Source organism: Haemorhous mexicanus, chromosome 4, assembly GCF_027477595.1.
Source record: "Haemorhous mexicanus isolate bHaeMex1 chromosome 4, bHaeMex1.pri, whole genome shotgun sequence".
NCBI classification, from domain to species: domain Eukaryota; kingdom Metazoa; phylum Chordata; class Aves; order Passeriformes; family Fringillidae; genus Haemorhous; species Haemorhous mexicanus.
In genome coordinates, this window is record NC_082344.1 from 17465154 (window position 1) to 17483934 (window position 18781).

The 18781-nt window shown below is 41.9% G+C and overlaps 1 protein-coding gene across 8 annotated transcripts in view; it reads left to right on the forward strand.

Annotated features, from left to right (window-relative positions):
- Positions 1–4043: 4043 nt before the first annotated feature.
- Positions 4044–18781, forward strand: part of LRBA (LPS responsive beige-like anchor protein) — a 370012-nt gene continuing 355274 nt past the window's right edge. For all 8 annotated transcript variants that reach the window (XM_059843942.1, XM_059843943.1, XM_059843945.1 and 5 more), the window contains exon 1: positions 4044–4262. In XM_059843942.1, coding sequence (XP_059699925.1) covers positions 4044–4262 — 219 coding nt within the window. The remainder of the gene's footprint in view (positions 4263–18781) is intronic.

Here is an 18781-nt window from a genome sequence, read left to right on the forward strand (position 1 = left end):
TGGCTATTGGAGTAGGCAGTTTAGATGGAAACATCTGAAATCCATTAAGTTGGATTTTTGCAATTATTGTATTTTATGTATTTTCTTTCCAGTGAGATGTTAAAGCAAAGCAGAAAGCAGAAAAATATTAACAATAAATGTTACATTCTCGTTGGGTAACAAGAGAGGCCACAAACAGAACACGTACTGTACTCCAAGTCACTAGGTATGCAAAAAATTCCAAACATAATTTCATTTCTGCTTTTGCCTGGTGGCAAATAGCCTGATGGAAATCTTAAAGGCCAACCATGGAGAGAAGGCTTACTCAAAAGCAGGTAGATAAAGCTGACATGTTTGTGTACTTAGCCAGCTTAAAGGCTCAAATAAAAATGGTATGTCCCTTACAGAAGGGAAGGTAATACTTCAGCAATCTACAGGTGACTCAGAAAGACAGGGAAGATCAAGCAGTAGATGTAAGGAATCCAAAACATGCACGGGAAATGCTGGCAGCAGCAAACACTAAGATTAAAATTTCAAGATTATACAGTGCATGTGTAGCCACACAAGACCACTGCAGCTTTGCAGAGGCTGACTGTGTCAACATTACTGTTCTAAACGTTTCTCATTCTGAGGAAGAAACTGCAGATGTTTGCTGGTCAAATTAGAGATTACCATCCCTCCCTAATATTGTATATGTATGCATGTAACCAAGGAAAATGAGAAAAGGAAAGAAAGGAGCTTAGTCTTTTCTTAGGACTTGGAAATTCAAACAGGAGAGCAGCTATGAAATGTTCTAGTCTTGACATGTACGCTATAGATAAAAGTAACAATGTGAGAAAATTACGTAGGAAGAGAATGGAACAGGCATAATGGAATGTGTCTTGTCTTGAGTGCCTCATACTTTTTGCCCCAAAACTGTGGGAAATTTGATACCTACACATACTAAAATCGGGCCACGGGCAAGTTAAAATTTTATACGATGTTGATAATTAATATTAATAGTAGTAATACAGTTAGTATAATAATTAATATTAAATAATTGCAATAATATATGGTATGCTTATAAAGAACATTGTAGATCACTTCAGAAAAGCATTTCCCAGAAAAACTGTGGCTTGAGTTTGCTTCTACCTTTTTTTTGTCTATGTAAACACAGTCAGGGAGGGGTTCATCCAAATGGTTCCATCCCAAACATTTGTGCAGTATCAAGTGTAAGGAGAAATTTTTATTTCCCATTGAAATGCCAATTGTCCTCCTTGGAAATTCTTTAATGTTAGAGCTCAAAACACAGAAATTTTTACCAGTTTAAAGCTTCATTCCCTACCCCTCCATAAAACTACCTTAATGACAGTTTATATCAGAAAGGATGTGAAGTGTTGAAAGGTACATATGTTTATATTTGTTTTCTACATCTGTCTGCAGGTTATGTTCACATTCCTGAGATGATCTTTTCTTGGAAATCTTTGATGCTGTCATGTTGGCTGTGATACTTTGTTAATAAACCTCAAACACTTGTCTGCATGTTAAACAGCTGGTGCAAGACCCTACAGTCTTTAGGAGTGTGTCTAATCCCTAACACAGGCAGTCTCCTTAAAAATGCACAGTTGAAGACTCCTGGAAAGAAGAGTTCGGACGAGCAGACCCTCCCACTTCTTTATTAACAGATACTCAGATTAATATCAAATAAATTAAAGTAAAAGGTCAAACAAAAGAGACAAGATGGGATTGATGCCTATCTATAGCTCGCATCACCCTAGAAGAGAGCACGAAAAGGGCAGCAGTTCTCGTGCTTTACCCCAACTATACGTGGAGGTTCTGCCACCCACCCTGGGGCTCGGCAGGGGCTTCGGGGCACCGGGTTTTGGCACTGTCGTCCCTTCGGGGAGACTTTTTTGGGGCGGGGGAGCGGCTGTGACAGAGGCTCTGAGAAACCGAAACAACCGGCGCCGCCTTCACAGGCTATTCACCTGAAGGAAGAGAGAGAGTTTTCCTTCCCTCATCCTGCTCCCTTTTATCCTCAGCTCGTCACATCTGGGTGGCGTCTCTCATGACCCACATTCGCGCCCAGTGCGCTCTCCAGAGAGCAGCAGCAGCAGGAGGAGGAAGAACGACAGCGCGCCCGCCCATGCTGGAGGTTTGGGTAGTAGAAGCGACTCACTCGACTCCCCGGGATCGTTCTGACGGTGGTAGGAGCCGGAGGTGGAGCGTCCAAATAACCTCTTCTTCCACGCAGCTGCGGTTTTCCGCGGTTTTCCCCCGGGGAGTGTCCGAGAATGCAGAGCACCCGGCTGGGGGCCCACTGTTCGCATTGGGTTTCTTTGATTCTTAAAACAAAGCCCAAAAACCCCCCCAAAAACTCCTTCTCCAAAACCACCACTCCCAAAAGAAAAATAAAATTGCTTCAGGCAAAAAAACTTCAGTTATTGAACAACGACAGAACTCAGCCCTAGTGAGGCCACGTCTGGAGGCTATTGTCTGGTTCTGGGCTGCTTAGGACAAGAGAGACAAGGAGCTACTGGAGGTGGTCGAGGGAAGGGACACAAAGATGTGGAGGAGTCTGGAGCATCTCTCTTATGGAGAGACTGTGGGAGCCGGGGGTCTCTTCAGTCTGGAGAAGACCGAAGGAGATCTCATCTATGCACATAAATATCACAAAGGTGGGTGCCCTGAGGATGATGCCAGACTCTTTCAGAAGTGCCCAGTGACCAGAACAGGAGTAATGGCCATAAACTAAAACACTAAAAGTTCCACCTCAGCATGAGGAAGAACTTTATACTGAGGGTGACAGAGCACTGGAACAGGCTGCCCAGGGAGGACTCTTCCTCTCTGGAGACATTCCAGACCCACCTGGACGTGCCACCTGCTCCAGGTGACCCTGCCTTGGCAGGGGGAATGGATCAGATGATCTCCAGAGGCCCCTTCCCTATCAATTCTGTGAACACTACAACAGTCTGGGACAAGTTATTGCGCACAGCCTCCAGGCCCAGCGGGCGCTGCATCCTCACAGGTGAGCAGCGTACCCGGGGATGAGGGGGAGGGCGCGGCTCCGGCTCACCTGCGCTCACCTGCGCTCACCTGCGCTCACCTGGGCGTGCGCAGCCCGCGGCTCCCGCCCCGCGCCGCGGCCCCGCCCGCGCCCGGCCCGCGCAGGCGCTCCGGGGGCTTCGCGCTGTCATGGCGGCAGCGAGTGGCAGCGCCGGCAGGAAGTAGATGGGGCTGACCGGGACTGCGCTGTGAGGCGGCGGCGGCGGCGGCAGCGGCAGCGGCAGCGGCAGCGGCAGCGGCAGCAGCAGCAGCAGCGGCAGCGGCAGCAGCGGCGGCGGCGGCTGGAACTTGAGGTACCTTTGGGCAGGCGGATTGGCGGCTGGCTCAACGCAGCCCGCAGCCGGGCAGTGCAGCCGCCTCCCGGCCCCAGAGCCGCGCGTCGGGCAGCCCGCGCCCCCTGCGCAGCCCGCGGTGAGTGCGAACTTGGCGGGGCGCTGCACCTGCCCGTGGCCGTGCGCCAGCAGAGCCGGGGCGGCTGCGGGCAGCAGCCGGGCGGGAAGGAGGAACGTGTTCCCTCTTGGTTCTTAAAAAAAAAAAAAAAAAAAAAAAAAAAAAAAAAAAAAAAAAAAAAAAAGAGAGAGAGAGAGAGAAAAGCAGATTAAATCCTCGAGGTGGGGACTCGGAGCACGGCGGGTCCGGGAGCACTTCCGCGGGGAGAGGCGTGAGCGCTCCCAGGGCGGCTCCCGCCGGGCGCGGGGCAGGGGCCGTGCGGGCTGTGCGCAGCGCCTGACGGAGCGCGGGCTGAAACACACCTCGGGTTGTCCTTCAGGGCTGCGAATACCTGCCCGAGGGCAGCGCTGCGACAGACGCCTCCTGCCGAGGAGAGAGCCGCGATTCCGAGGGCGCGTCCTCCCCGCCCGCCTGGCACCCTCCCCCGCCGGACGCCGCTTTCCTCGGGAACCGGAGCTCCAGGGAAGGAAGCAGAGGGCCGCCGCTCACCTTCCCGGCTGACCAGGTCTTCCCGGAGTGGCGAGCGTGTGGGGCTGACGCTGGAAGCCGTAGTCTGCGGTGAACTGGCCATGGCGAGTGAAGGCAAACAAGTTGTTCAGCCAACAAGTGATGATGGAGGAGGAGGAGCGGGAAAAGAAGGAAATGCTGCTGAAGGGGGAAGTGTGCTGCAGCCTTTGAATCCAGGAGTCCCCATCCGAGGCATTAAGATGAAATTTGCTGTACTGACAGGACTGGTGGAAGTTGGTGAAGTGTCCAACAGAGATATAGTCGACACTGTGTTTAACCTGGTAAGTTGATTGCCTGAATGAGGGGAAAAAACAGCACAGGTGTGCAGAAGAATCAGCGAGTTTTTTTGATGCTATTTTTCTGTTAATATTTTTTTGCATGTTTACGCTTTCACTATGCTGGATTTCAACTATGTTCTTTTTCCTTACCACAAAAGCTGGGGAAAAAGCATATGAGCCTCTTTATAGATACTCTTATACTTGAATCAGCTGTAAGCATCCTCCTCCTTTGTTTTCCTCAGAGAAATCGTTTCTTTATTTAGAAATGAGAAGCGTATTGTTATGTTCAAACATTTAACAGGTGTATTCAACAAGAAAGTTAAATGTTAATTTAGTTACTCAAGCTGTCATCAAAAAACACACACTGTTTTAAGTCAAAGCAGTTTTTCAAAGATGTTTACATTCTTTCTTGCTTCCTGTTGGCTTTGGAAGTAGGTAGAACTTTCATGTTCCATGTGCAGGGGGTGAGGGTGTCGGGGAGTAGTTCATTCAAACATGTTTTACTCAGTCTGCTTTTTGGGAAGAGTAGAATATGGTTTCAGTGTCCTTTTTTTAATTAATGAATTAGGGACTCAGCTGCTATTTTTTGAATGCTGTGTGGCTGTATCTAATATTTCATAACAGATCTCACTGAACGTTGAGGATACAGCTTTTCCTTGTTGAAGCTACAAATTTAATATATACCACTGAACTTTTTGGGCCAATTGCTTTAAAATTACCTTATTTAAAGCAATTAGACTGGTAAGTAATGTTTCCTTGATGCAGGAGATCAAATATTACGAGAAAAAACCTCAAGTTAGCAAAGATACTCTGCTATTACCAGAGGTCTCAAAACATCTCTAAAAACAATTATCGCCTCTCCTTCATCTTTTGGGTGAGCAGTTCTGACTCTAAAACAATGTGGTTTCTGACAAACCAGGAAGTGCATTTAATAATTTAAAGCTCAGTAACAAGAAAAGTTGAGGCAAAAGTCATACTGTTTTTTTTAGTCTGTTTGCATTTCACTTATTTTGTTTTTTATGTTCTTTGCTACATGCAAGTTTCAGTGGTCACTAAATATTTGTGTGCAGTGTCTGTTTCATGTTTTTTGGTGTTATCTTCTTGGGTTGTGATAAATATTTGTCTTGGAATATTTTTGCATTAACAGTGTAGTGCCCTAGATTGTTTGGATGAAAATCTCAGTATAGGGGAATGGCAGTAGTGACAAAAATAAAGTGCAAATCAGAGGTTTCATGGATGCTTCAAGTATGAGGAAGTGATTAAAGGTACTTGGAGTCCACTTGACAATGTCCTGCTCTAAACAGAGTGCTCACACATATGAACATGAGGTTCAAAAAGAAATTCTGGTGAATAATTTAGAATTTGGGACACTTGTGTGAGGGGAAATTGTTCATGAATGTGTTAAATTTTACTTTGTTTCTAGTGTAGCCTTTAGAGTGGCATGCTGGAGGTGTATTTTATGGCAGCAGTGGAAAGAAGTTCAGCAGAATAATTAAAAATGTAAAAGCTCCTTGATTCCTGTGATTCTGGTTCTGCTACATTTTGGAGAAAAGAGGAGCAAAATCTTCAGCATGATTTAGAGTACCCTTGATTTTAGATTAAGAGGTCTGGAGAATTTGACCTGTGGACTGCATTTTCTTGGATCTTCATTTCCCAGATAGACAGGGGAGAGTTTCTGGCATTGGAAATTTTTGAAACTGTGTTCTCACTTTTTCTACAAGTGAAACAGCAACCCTGACCTCTCTAAGAAGATTCCTCAACCATTTCAGCACACCTGCCTACGTGTGGGAGGCTAAAGGTCATGCTTGTGCCCCACATTGTTTTATTAGCTGATGGGTATCATGACACAGCCAACAGTTTGGTAGTAAGGACACTTTATGTGGATATGTGAGAACAAAATACAAATTTTGGAGCAATAGCAAAGGTCTAGCTGGCAAATCAGGTATTTTGGAAGATACTGAAATGCGTGAAAAAATCAAACCAGCCAACGAACTTGTAATTTTTGTTACAGAAAGCCATTATTTTCTAGAATTTTTTTTTTTTTAATAAAAACTGTGAAGCTGACTTTTTGATGTAACCTTTTGGGATATGAGGGATATGAAGTCTCCCTTCAAAGCAATGTTCATTCATCTATCACAGTGTTCTGCCTCGGTTAATTTGTTACCTCTGACCATTTTGTCAGTTATTACCTCTGAAATCACACTGACCAGAATTTAAGGTGTGTCAAGTACTGGTTAACAGTGGTGTACTTGGTTTCTTCTGTGTGGGTGTACAGAAAATCTGTAACTTTTATCTGAAAAGGTGACTCTTAGCTCTGGCTTTTCTGGTAGTTTGTTTCCCAATGGAGCTGGGAGCGTGTTTCCTTGGGTATGTGCCGGTTGAGCAGGGGGTATGACAATCACTCCCTGATCTGCTGTTGCCTGATGGGGTTAAGCCCTGTATCTCCTCCTATCTGGTTTCATTCTGTCTGGTGAGTCACTGCTGCAGTCACCAGGGATGGGAGCAGAGATCTGCTAGCCTGCTCCTCAAGATTTGGAAAGAAGACACCTGCGCTATCTGGGGTTTTATTTGGTCACTAGTTTGAGGCATCTTTAGACCAGAGTGCAAGGAGGGCTGGGCAAATCTGGGCGGAAAGGTGGCTTAGCATATTTATTATTTATGGCATAACCACCCTAAAACATGGAGAGATTATTTTTAAAACAGGGATGTTAGGTGCCCTAATTTGAATTTCTTGAGAAAACATGTTGCTCTTAGTTATGCCCTTCCAACTTGCTGTAGCATAAGGAGGTTTTCAAGAGAAGACCAAAGTGCTGTCTTGGTGTTTCTCATCTTTAAGAGATGATGGCATTCTATATGTGAAAGACTCAGGAGGTCAAAAATCTAAAGTGCACAGTAATTGATCTGCTGCTTACTAAAGAAATGTAAGCCTCTGTAGCTCTAATTACTCGAGCAAATAAGTTGTTCACTTCAGCAGTGTTGGATCTTGGAGAGCCACCTCTGACATTTTCTCTGTCCAGCAGTGTAACAAAGTGCTTAATGAGCTCACTTCTAGCATCAAAACTCTACTAGTTTCATTTTGTTGTCTTTGGAAATTCTACTCCTAGAAACATACAAGCTGATGTTCTTTGTTTTGGTCAGTTTTCTCAATGAACACAGCTTCCCAGCCCATGTTGAATATGTCTGTGTATTTCCACACCTCTTAAAAGTGAAGAGGGAAAGAGGAGCTTCCAAGAAACTGATTATTCTGTGGACAACTTTGAAAGCACGTTCTTGTTCAAGTATTAATCTGTTCTGATACTTTTTTAGACAGACTAAGCTAAACTATGGATATATATTCCTCATGCATTGTGAATTTTATTTTAATTGACTTCGGGCAGCAATATCTCCTTTAATTTCCTTTGTATACAAATCAGGTGAATTCCTGTTCATTACCTCATATTTGCCCCCCTTCGTTTTTTAAAATAAAAACCCCTCCTGGTTGGAGAAGATGATAGAATGAAAAAATAAATTACTTGCAGTGGAATCTCTTACTAACTTAAAATAGTTCTAAGCCAGTTTTGTTTAAAAAAGCTTTAGTGCTTCAAATTGTTTTATTGATTATGGTATAGATTGTTACTTGATTTGGCTCGATTTTTTTCCCCCCCAGTCTCTGCATTGCAATAACTTTTTTTTTTTAAATTTCTCTTTGGTGAAGAGAATGTGCAGTTGTTTCTGATTCTGTTCATGGATTATGAGATCCTCTCCAAGAGTGGCAAAGTGCAAATGAGAAAGAAACACAAGTTTTTATCACCTTTGGAGGAAAAATAATGGGATCTGAGGAGCAGAGGCTTAAATTGCTTTGTAAATTTAATTTGTCAGCTCTTTGACCTCTGCCAGACAAACTAAAACCACAAATAAAAAATCAAACTAACTTTAAAAAATTTTTACAGATTATTTTCCTGCTGATGCATCACCTTTCTAATTTGGATGGTTTTGGCACACTAATGCAGCTACAAAGCTGTAACTCATAATGGTTTTAATCAAGTCTGAATTCCCCTTTTCTCATCTCTTGTCACAGACTTACTTTGCATGTATCACATTGTAGAAACCCCCCAAAGTTGATGCTGATAGAATTAAATGTATTGCAGTAGTAAAAATCCGCCATCAATGTCTTTATAACAATGCATTCCTTTCATTACTTTACTGTATGTTTTCAGAGACTTTATTTTCTACATAAATTTATCAATGCTGATGACAAGTGAGAGTAACCAAGTAGTTCCTAGAATATCACTGAATATTGTGTGTTTCCTAATAGATATAGTCTTCCTTAGTAGCTTCCCAGTAAATATACCTCTGGCTACAGTTATCCTAGTTCAGTCACTTCTGTCCGCTTAAAGTACAGATGATAAGGTAAGTCTGTGGCTTTAGCTGGGTCAGGCTGGTAGGGTTTTTTTAAAAAAAAAACCATAGTAAATGGAACAGTCAGCTATGTTAGAGGTCATGCATGGTTTTTACTTATTGAAGTGATGCATATTGGGTTTTTTTCAGGTGTTGATGCAACTTGGACTAATTACTTTGTAGTTAGTGGAAATATTACTCTATGTAGTATATGCAGGAACTGAGGGAAATTGTGTTGGCTGAGAAAGATGTGGAATGTAGTGAGGTGGTAACAGGAGTCTTTAATTAGGCGTGCAGCAATGTAGAAGAAAATTGTGTAGGCTCTGAGGAGGAGCTGGTTTGTACTTTGGCTGTAGTATCTCTGTAGCTGCAACTTAAGCACTATGTAGGACAACAATATGTTGAGGACAAAATTTCAAAGACTGCATGGGAAAGTGTTCAGTTTTGCTTACTCTTCCTCTAAGTTGCCAGACTTTTATAGCTTCGTGTGTCCAATATGAGATTTCAAGCGTCTGTGAAAGCCTGGAACATGCTTTGTGTTTTATGGCAGTGTTGGCATCTTTTACTGATACTAATAGACTCTGCACAAACATAAAGTCAAAAAAGCAAAGCTGAGCTGTGCATTTATGTGTATCTTGTCTCAATAATGCAAAATTTGTTTGACAATTTTTAATTAGCAGTTTGTTCTACAAGTACGCCTGGTCAAAATGTGTTTATAGCGTGGCTTAGAACTCCCCTTTAGAGGGGAACACATCAGTTCAATGACAGATTTTTCTAGGTGGTGTCTGGTAACAGAGGAGTGGGAATCAGGTTTCCATTGCAGTTGCTTTACTGTCTCTGTGTAGTGTTTTTTGCTGCTTCTGCCAGACAGTCCTGGGCTGGATGGACCATGGACCTGACCCAGCAGTGCAGAGAGCACAGAAACCTAGGGGCCATATGGACTGGCTCAGGAAAAGCATCTGCGGATTAGGGAATAGAATGAAATTAGTCAAAAGCATCAGGGAAGCAGGTGGATGGCATGTCAAGGTTGCCACAAAGGCTGGATATTGCAGAAGGATAAAAAAATGGATATTTATAAATGCATGTTGAATCAGCACACTTTGGTTCACTCCTCCAATAATCTCTTTGAAGATGAGTGTGAGTGCAGAGAAGGTTTTTGAAGTTGCTGTATTGGCTGAACATTGGAGGTTGAGGAAAATCAAAGATGAAGTATTTGCTCGGGTTTTTTTTGAGGTAGTGTTGGTTTGGTACAGTGTTCAGTACTTAGTGGTTCATCAGGTGTACATTCAAATGCTGAAGTTTGCTGAGAAGTCCCTGCCTTCTGAAAACCATCAAGCCTGATTTTTTTTTTGGCATGTGTTATGGATTGAAGTGTGATGAAAGATAAAAATGAGCTTTGTCAGTGGTTTCATTCACTATCTGTATATTTGCTTTACCACCTCTTGGTGAACCTGCTCTCATTCTGAGCTGTCTCTGACTTGATGCGTTGCTCTGACCTCTTATTTTTTGCTAGATAAGTTGCCAGCTTAAAGCACTGATAGGTTCTGTCTTCATGCAATCATCAAGTTCTTTATGAGCCTTAAGGAAGAAGCTTTAATCCATTGCACAGATGAAATAAGCTCTGCCAGTTAGTCACTTGAATGTGAAATAGCTTCTTGCTACCTTTGGTGTTTCTGTCTTTTTCTATCTTCTTTAAAAATATATTCTGTTAAATTCAGTCTTGAATGCATTAAGTTTATGCATGTCTTTTTAAAAACTTCTATTTACTTTAAATGGGTCAATCTGGCAGAAAGTTTTTGTTCATAATCACTAATTACAGTTAGCTAACTTTCTGCTGTTCAAGTGTCTTCCCCAGCCCCCGGAGGCCTTGCTGGCCTCTTCGCAACGTTTTGCATAATAGTTTTTGGTATTAGCTTGACCTAATTACTAATGTCCTAATTTAGATTACGTTTTTGCTTTAACTAATTCTGGATTTTTCTGGTGAACTTGATATCAGGCTAGATCATGTTACTGCCCATCCAAAAGCTAGTTTGGCCATTTTTATTTGACTCTGGGAACCGCTCAAGCTTTGTGAGCTTTGGCTGTTTGTCAGGAGTCTGAGGGCTCCGTGAATGTGGTAAAACAGGATACTATTGCTACCTGCTGTGTGAATGCTCTGTTTGGCCAATGGAGACTGCAGTTTCCACCACGCAGCACTCTGTGTTTAGGGCAGATAGCAATCGAGATGCATCCTTGCACAACTGCTGTAATCAAACTCACCAAATGATGTTACTACAGGAGTTGCAATAGTACCTTTCCCTGAGCCGCTGGAGGCTTTGTGCTGACACTGGGAGCCTGGAATAATTTGTGAAAAGCTTGTGTTGCCACAGTGCTTTAGGTTCCAGAGCTTCATAAATAGGCATAAGTAGTTTCTAAATAGAAACTAATTTGTGGAGAAGAAAAATTTAATGCCTTCTGTTGCACTGGATTCCCCTAGTAGTAAATGGGGAGCTGGGAGCAGCACAGGCATGATTTTCTTGTTAATAGCTGCCTTGAGAAGATATTTAAATTAGAATTGCTAGTGGGAATAGGATGTGCTCTGTTGCCTCCTGTGAGTGTTCCATGAGTTTGAGCTGCAAGTCTCTTTACTGTAGCCTGCATACGGATAGTTTTGTTAATGTTTTTGTGTTCTGCATATATCTAGGAAAAAATTCCATATGCATCAATGCAGAAAATTCAGATTATTTTTTGTGTGACTGAAAAGCTGGAATTGAATTCTTCAGGCAAAAACCTCTTCTCCTTTGTTGATGCAGCTGAAGAAATCAAGACTTGAAGAGCTTCTGGGTTATCTTTCCTTTGCAGTTGGAAATCAAAACCAGAGTAACTCATCTGTTCTATGAAAGTGTGTTATGTGTGTGTCAGCATTTCCCCTTTTTCCATCAGCAGTTGTTGTCTGAGGTGTGGACAGAAATTACTGAGATAAATTCACTAAGTGGAGCCTATTCTATTTGCCCCACTTAGATACTCTAAATTTCTAGGTTTGTCCTGGACTAGCCCTGTAAAACAGTAACTGTAAGAATGCATGGGGTGACCTGTAGCTTATTTATTCTCTCTTTGGGAAATCCTGAAAGACAAGAGGCACCAGGAAGCAGCAGGTAAGATGGTAACTGCAGCAGGAGGGCAATTTCTCTAATAAAAGACCAGCAAGAATAGAACCAGTAGCATTTCACAGTAAACTGGGAAATGTGTGATTATGGAGTCCAGGATGCTGAACGTTTGCATGGTAAACCCCTCACAAAGTGGTTCCTTTATCAAACTGTATGTTTGGGTGGGAATTGTACTGGCTGCTTTCCCAAATGTGATTTGGGTGGGGGTAGGTAAGGAGTGAGATAAACCCTGTTGCTGTAGAACTGCTGAATAAAGGCTTTGCAGATCCTGCAACTTTTAAGTTTTAGTAATCTGTTACTAGAGAAGCTTTTAAGTTGTGCTGTTTGCACTTCTTGGGCTTGAAACAGTATTCCTAAAGACGGTTGTTTTGTGCATGATTATTCATGATCCAGGTGGACCTTGAAATCAATCAGTGCTTAAGAGAGCCAACCAAAAACCACCATCACCAAAAAAACCCCTAAAAAACCAAAACCACAATCCCCTCCCTGCAAAAACCCCCAAACCAACCTTAAAAACAACACACTTTCCCCACCCCCTTGCCCATCAAACCAAACCCAAAATTTTTTTATGTGAAATTATAGACTTCAGTTACAAAATATGGCCAGTGATACAGAAGTAGAATTGCTGATGAGCCTTAAAACAATGCCATTGAGGGGAGGATAAGAATCAAATGACTAATGTTGTGAATGGTGCATTACTGTTAAATAAACAAATAGAAACTATTAGTCCAGTCAGCATCTGCCTCCTGCTAATGTTTTTGTTGAAACTAAGCATGTAATTTGTTGTGGTTGTGAACTTGATTGAAAAGAACTTGCAAGTTTTTTCTTTTTTTTCTCCCTATATAATGGGAGCTTACTTATACTGTAGGATTTGATCCCGGTATGTAATTTAGGTGCCCTAATGCCCGGCTTTTAGGTATCTGATATGGAGTATAAAACTTGAGTAATGGTGATTGCATTTTTAGAATGTATTTTGAACCATCAAACATGAGATGGGGAGATGTGTGTTTTTAATATATTGCTGCTGTTATAGAATAGGAGAACAGCTGAGATGAGCTGAGATGCTGGGAATGGATTTTTCAATTGGAATTGCAAAAGATTCTCTGTCCAATTTGTAATCTATAACTAAAGGTCACCTTCTGAAGCTATGATGTCTCCATCACTTCAATTGTCTTTGTTTTAAACAGGGTAGCAGTGTTGCTCAACTCAACAGTAAAGTGAAGTGAAAAGAGTTCTCAGGATTAGAAAGTGTACCGATGGTTTCCCATTTTTATATAAATCAGTAAATGCTTATGAGGAAATTACTGCCATGTTTCCTTGCCCATTTCTACCTTAAAAGTAAGGTCCCAATCTTGTGCCACACTAGATTGTCCACTGCCTAACCTCACACCAGGACACTGCTTTGTCCTTTCTGTGCCCCCTTGCCTCCTCTTCCATGACCTGGCACCTGCTGCCTTCATCCTTGGCTGCAGAAATGAGTCTGAGCACCTGCTGGAATCTGTAGCTGGCTGGGAATCTGTGAATGCCACTGTGTGCTGCAGTTGCTGTGGATCAGCTGATTGGCAGGAGCATTGCCTTAGGGACATCATGTTTATTCCGTGACTCATCTGAGACCTGGTGCTGGAGACTTGTGCCCTTCCTCTGTACTGCTTTTAAAGAGGAATGTATATGGCTCTTTGGGAGTTTTGCTGATTTGGTAAAGTCTCACCTCTGCAGGAAGTGAAAGCCACCCTGATTTCTCCCCTTAGCAGGAGGAGATTCAAATTGCCATTTGTCAGGATTGAGGATGCTGTGAGTGACTTGTAAAGGAGCACTTGTAACACCTCTAATGCAAAGACTAGGCTCATACACAGCAAAAAAATGCCAGATTAATGAGTACGGGGAGAAGGCACAGAAAGAAACGAATGTCAGACCTTGTGGGTCAGGTGCTTGAATAAAGTTTTCTAGTTGCTCATACATGACGGGGAAGGTTTGGAGCTGGAAGACAGTGGATTTCTTGCCTGCATGTTAGGACTTTGCTAAAGATTTCTTTGTAATGCACCAAATCCTGGTTTCATTCCTGGAAAGTGCATTATTTTCAGGTGAAGGGCTTTGTCCAGTTACTGAGATATCACTAGAGTTGTTTAGACATAGTTCAAAAAGATAGAATTTAGATGGCAGAAACTTGGATTTCTTGCTTCATGATGGTGCTGTCATTTTTCAGGTAAGTGATATCCCCGTCTCCAACTGGATCATGAGGAAGTTGAAAAAAATGTCATATAACACTTCTTGATACAAGTAAGTGTAGTGTATTGTCTGCCCCCTCCTCCAAAAAAAAAGTCATGTAGTGAAAGTAATTTTCACATTGTCAGATGATGTAGGTGACTGTAACAAGCAAACTTGTCAGTTCAGGCTTACCTTCAGCTGGGTTTTGTGTGTGCAAATTGAGAAACCTGGAGTACTGGATACAAAGTGGAAATGGAGGAAAACCCCCTGAAATTTTATTTGAGTGCTGAGTTAGTCTTGATGTCTTTGTTGCTGTTCTTTAAAGATGGATGTGTCTGTAGGGATTCTTTAATTTGGTATGCAAAGAGTAGTTGGGATCTCTTTCATTCTAGGCTTATGAGTAGAAGTTTGGGGGAGCAACCAAGCTGCCCAAAGAAATTGTCATAAAATAACATCACACGTGAGCAGTTTAGTTTAATCACTGTAATTGTGCTGTTGTAAAACTTCATTATAAACTATTTGTTTCAAATTCAAGCTTCTAGATTCAAATCCTGACTATCTAAATATCACGATCTTGTCACCATCTGTCCTATTAGGAAAGTTTTTATTGTGGCAGACTGGTGAAGTTACCAGTTACTGGAAAACGGAAAACAAAACTCCCAGTGTTAAAAGAGCGGAAAAAAGGAAGAGCCCAGGAGAGTCCAGGCTGTTCAGTTTCACATCTGTGCTTTACAGGATCATGGAACAGGTGCTCCTGGAAATTGTGCTAAGGCATGTAGAAAATAAGAAGGTGATTGGTGAGAGCCAACAAGGTGTCACTAAGGGCAAACCAAAGGGCCTGACAAATTTGATTGCCTTCACTGATGGGGTTGCAGCACTGGTGGATGAGGGACGAACAACTGATGTCATCTGTCTGGACTTGTGTGAAGCATTTGGCACAACATCCTCGTCTATAAACTGGAGAGGCATGAATTTGATGGATGGGCCACTCACAGGATAACAAATTGCCCAGAGAAGTTGTGGATACCCCACCCCTGGAAGTGTTCAAGGTCAGGCTGGATGGGACTTTGAACAGCCTGGTCTAGTGGAAGGTGTCCCTGCGCATGGCAGAGGGGATGGAATGAAGTCTTTAAGGTCCTTTCCTACCCAAACCATTTGATAATTTTGTAATTCTTTGTTCATCTCTGTGGGAAAACCCACTTTCAAGTACACAAGAGTGCTAGAAATTTAAGCTTAATTTACACGTGGTGGCATGGGAGGGAGAGTTATTTCAGTGGCTTTTGGCTTGTGTCATCTTTGTTACGTATTGTTTAGTATCTGTGTTTTCATTTGCTCTGTAGTGTGACACTATCCTGTAGCTATTGCTGACATGTGGGGTTTAATGAGTGTTTCATGCCTCATTCCTGCACTTGTAGCTGAATTCCAGTATCATCCTGAACAGGATATTTCTATGTGTTTCAGTGTAGTGATGCTGCTGTTACTTAAAATAGGACTGGTCAGACACAGTCTTGGTTACCATTTTGCACCATGCATGATACCTACTGTGCAAAGTAGCTTTTTAGCTTTGAAATAGTGTGTCTTCTGCTGGTTGGCAGTGCATTTGAGTTCTGTAGCATTGAGTGATCTTGATGCTTCAATTTCCAGTTAAAGTAGTATATGGGGAAGGAGGTGAACAGCTTTAAATGCTCATTTATAGTAATTTTCCAGCTGGATGTTCAACTTCTCAGCTTCTAAGAGTCAGCTTTAATATTTCCTATAGCTCTATTGCTCACATATATGAGGCTAGAGTTGAAGTTAGAATTCTGTTTCTCAACTCTTAAGGATATTTGTTCACCAAGGATGCTTCTAAATGGCTTTGTTTGCCTGTGACCTTACCGTGCAAATTGGAAAGAATGCTTGAATGCGCATATGGATTCTTAAAACAGGTATTGATCATTATAACAATGGGATCGATGCAGAGTAAAGGATTTCTCAATTGCAGTAATTGAATGTGCAGATTTCTGTATTAAAAGGTGCCTGAACCTCAGTCTTAATGTTCAGACTTTTGAAGGCAAAGATGCCTTTGTTTAGGAAGGTTAATAATTTGGCCAAGAGGAGTTATTGCCCATTATGAGCCTGCAAGCTAATTCTCTCTGGTTAAATTAACCATGGTGTCAAAGAAAACAGAATAATCAAATGTATGGATGGCAACTATAATGATGAAATATTAGTTATGTGTGACGTAGTTGTGATCTTGGTAAGGCATTTCCATATTCTGGTGCTGTGACTCTGTAAGGTATTTATACAGTCAGATGTGTACTGGAAAAGATGTTGAGATAGTTGAAAAGTTGCTCTGAAGAGTCAGTGTTTCATACCTTAAGATTGCACGGTGTCTTCTGCTTTCAGCAATCTTCAAGGATTTTCTCTGAAGTTTTACCCTTTTTTTGCAGAGACTATGTGATGCTGTACTCCAGAGACTAGTGGGTTCAGCTTTTGGTCTCGTAACAGATCTTCTAACACACACTCTCGCTGCACAGACAGTTCCGAAAGCAGGCAGGATTAGATTAGATGTCAAGAAGAATGTCTTTACTCAGTGGGTGGTAAGGCACTGGCACAGGCTGCTCAGAGAGGTTGTGGGTGCCCTACTGCTGGGAGTGTTCAAGGCCAGGTTGGATGGGGCCCTGAGCAACTTGATCTAATGGGTGGCATCCCTGTGCACAGTGGGGAGTTTGGAGCTAGCTCCTGGTAATGGCCCCTCCCAGCTCAAACCGTTCTGTGATTCTGTGCTTTCAAAGCAGCAGCAAATGTGTGTTTTCTGCTGGGTGCAGTCAGGCTTATCAAGGAATTTGGGTTGGAACCTAGAGAAGGAGAACAGTTGTGTTGGGCTTCCTGCTGCTTGGACTAGCTATTCTTCCTCCTTGATAATCAAGGAGTATTGAGTCTAAGTACCTGGCTCTAGAGCTGCCTCATTATGCTTGTTGCATTGTGTTTTTATGTGAAGTGTGAATTCCTTTTGCATTTACAAGGCAGAAAGGAAAATATTTGTTCTGTTTGTTGTAACTCAGAATGTGACTTTTCCAATAAATAGCCACACAAACTTTACAGACTGGAATGAAATATTGCAGTTTCAGCAGTACCCGTTGTTCTTCTACGTTGTGGACACATATTTAGTTCTGTTTCATCTGCAGATTCTGTTGTAAGGCAGTGGGAAGGCTGAAGCTGTATTTTCATTCTGAAGGTGTAACAAGCTGTCCTTCTTATGAAGGGCTGATTTTCTCTCCTCTTCTAATCTCCCCATGTTTTAAACAGGTGGGGTGATTCTGTGATTGTACAATTATCTGTCAATACATATCAGGACATACTGCAAGGTTTTTAGCTGTTAGCTAAAGTCATGAAACATCCTCTGAGGGGTACTTGCTATGTGTATGTTGCCATTTAGTTACTTGCTTTCCAATTCATGAGATAGTGTACTTGGCAAAAAGTAAAAACCTGTTTAAAAACAAGAAAGTAAAAAGTGAAATTGTCAAATGAGAACTAGAAATTGGGAAACTGTGAAATGAGCTAAACTTTATTGTTCTAAGACAATGTGGATGTCTATTAATCACTTTGTGAATGCCATAAGAGCAATATTCTTGAAAAGCCACTTTATCAGTAAGATAGTGCTGTGCTAATTCTGTCATTGCCTAATATTGGAAAAAAAAAAAAAGGAGGTGGGAAGTCTAGTTTTTAAAGCATGTAATTTGTGATATGGGTATTTTTTTTAGCTGTTTTAACCTGTTATAGCTGTTACTGAAGCTCTTCAGAAAGTAATGACCTAAAACGTGAAATGAGGTTATAGGGATTGAAGCTTCTAGCAAGGATCGTGTCGCTACAACTTGGCAGTGGTATATGAAGCTGTGTTGTTTGGGATTTCTGTCTTGATGTGGTTGTGACCTGTGACTGTCACTAACAGTGACTGTCACTGAAGAAAATTTGTAAACACTCAAGTCTTCTGGTAGACTTAGGGGATGAGGAGCTATAACTTTTTTTTTTTAAATCTATTGAGAAAATGACAAACTGTTGTGTTTTGTTGAAACACTTTATTTGTCCCAAAAGTTAGCCTTCTGCTAACTGGACTGAGAAATTAGAGGACTTCATCATCTTTGTGTTGAGAATCTTATTGCTTGTCACTACTTTACATAGTGCTTAGTTATGCAGAGGGAACTGAACACAAAAGCTGTTCTTGGTGACTGGCAGCGCAGTGAGAGGCTTGTTCCTGTAAAGGCAGGAGACAGGCTGTGTTGTGCAAACAAGTTCCTAAAGTAGGGTGTCCTAAAACCTAAAGTCATGCTAGAACTTGCGTGATATTTGCTTGAAACCAAACCCAAATAATAGTAGTTGTGAGAATGCAAAATGCTTCTTTTATTTTTCTTTGAAGTGAAGAACAACACATATCAGGAAGAGTAATATTTGCTGCTTGTATTAACTTGTATTGGCAGAAATAATATTTGCTCTTTGTATTAAAAAAAATAATTACTAAAGAAAGTATGCAAATACAGAAGTAGTCCTGTTTGATAGTGCTAAAAGTGACACTGGGAATTGTTTTTCTGTTTAATCTGCTCGTTCCCTGGAGTGGGCATACTAAATAAGCAGCTTTGAGTAGAGGAAGAAGTGAAAATTTTCAGGTTTTCAAATCTGAAGTCAGAAATATGTAACTGTTAGCAGCTAAAGTTTGGAGTTTGTGTAGGTCATGTGAAGCAGATACATTGTGGACAAATCCTTAAGTTGTCTTGTTTTGTGCAGCAAATGCCAGGTGTGAAGGATGGTCTCTTAGGA